At 55.5% G+C, this 335-nt stretch overlaps 1 protein-coding gene across 1 annotated transcript in view; it reads right to left on the minus strand.

Moving 5' to 3' along the window:
- Positions 1–207: 207 nt before the first annotated feature.
- ETH_00038390 (kinesin motor domain-containing protein, putative) overlaps positions 208–335 on the minus strand; it is a gene marked incomplete at both ends in the record, with an annotated part of 885 nt that continues 757 nt past the window's right edge. The window contains one exon of the mRNA XM_013375358.1: positions 208–333. Within this exon, the coding sequence (XP_013230812.1) occupies positions 208–333 (126 nt within the window). The remainder of the gene's footprint in view (positions 334–335) is intronic.

The following is a 335-nucleotide window of genomic DNA, read 5'->3' on the forward strand; positions in this document are numbered from 1 at the left end:
AGCAGCGCAGCAAACCCTAAACCCTAAACCCTAAACCCTAAACCCTAAACCCTAAACCCGAGGAAAAAGGGCAAAGGGGCGCTGGGATAAGCCCGAGAGACGCAAACCCTAAACGCTCAGCCCTAGAGCCTAAACCGACTGCCCACAGATAGCTAAACCCTAAGCCCTAAACCCTTAACCCTAAACCCTAAACCCTAAACCCTAGGCTCACTTGACGACAGTCTTGATGGCATCTTCGACATTCGTGACGTCTACCTCCATCAGCCCCTCGAGAGCCCCAAACCCGCTGCAGCCGCTGCTGCTTCCGCTGCTGCTGCTGCCGCTGCTGCTGCTGT

This window comes from Eimeria tenella, genomic scaffold (genome assembly GCF_000499545.2).
Source record: "Eimeria tenella Houghton genomic scaffold, Eth_scaff2702, whole genome shotgun sequence".
Classification (NCBI taxonomy): domain Eukaryota; phylum Apicomplexa; class Conoidasida; order Eucoccidiorida; family Eimeriidae; genus Eimeria; species Eimeria tenella.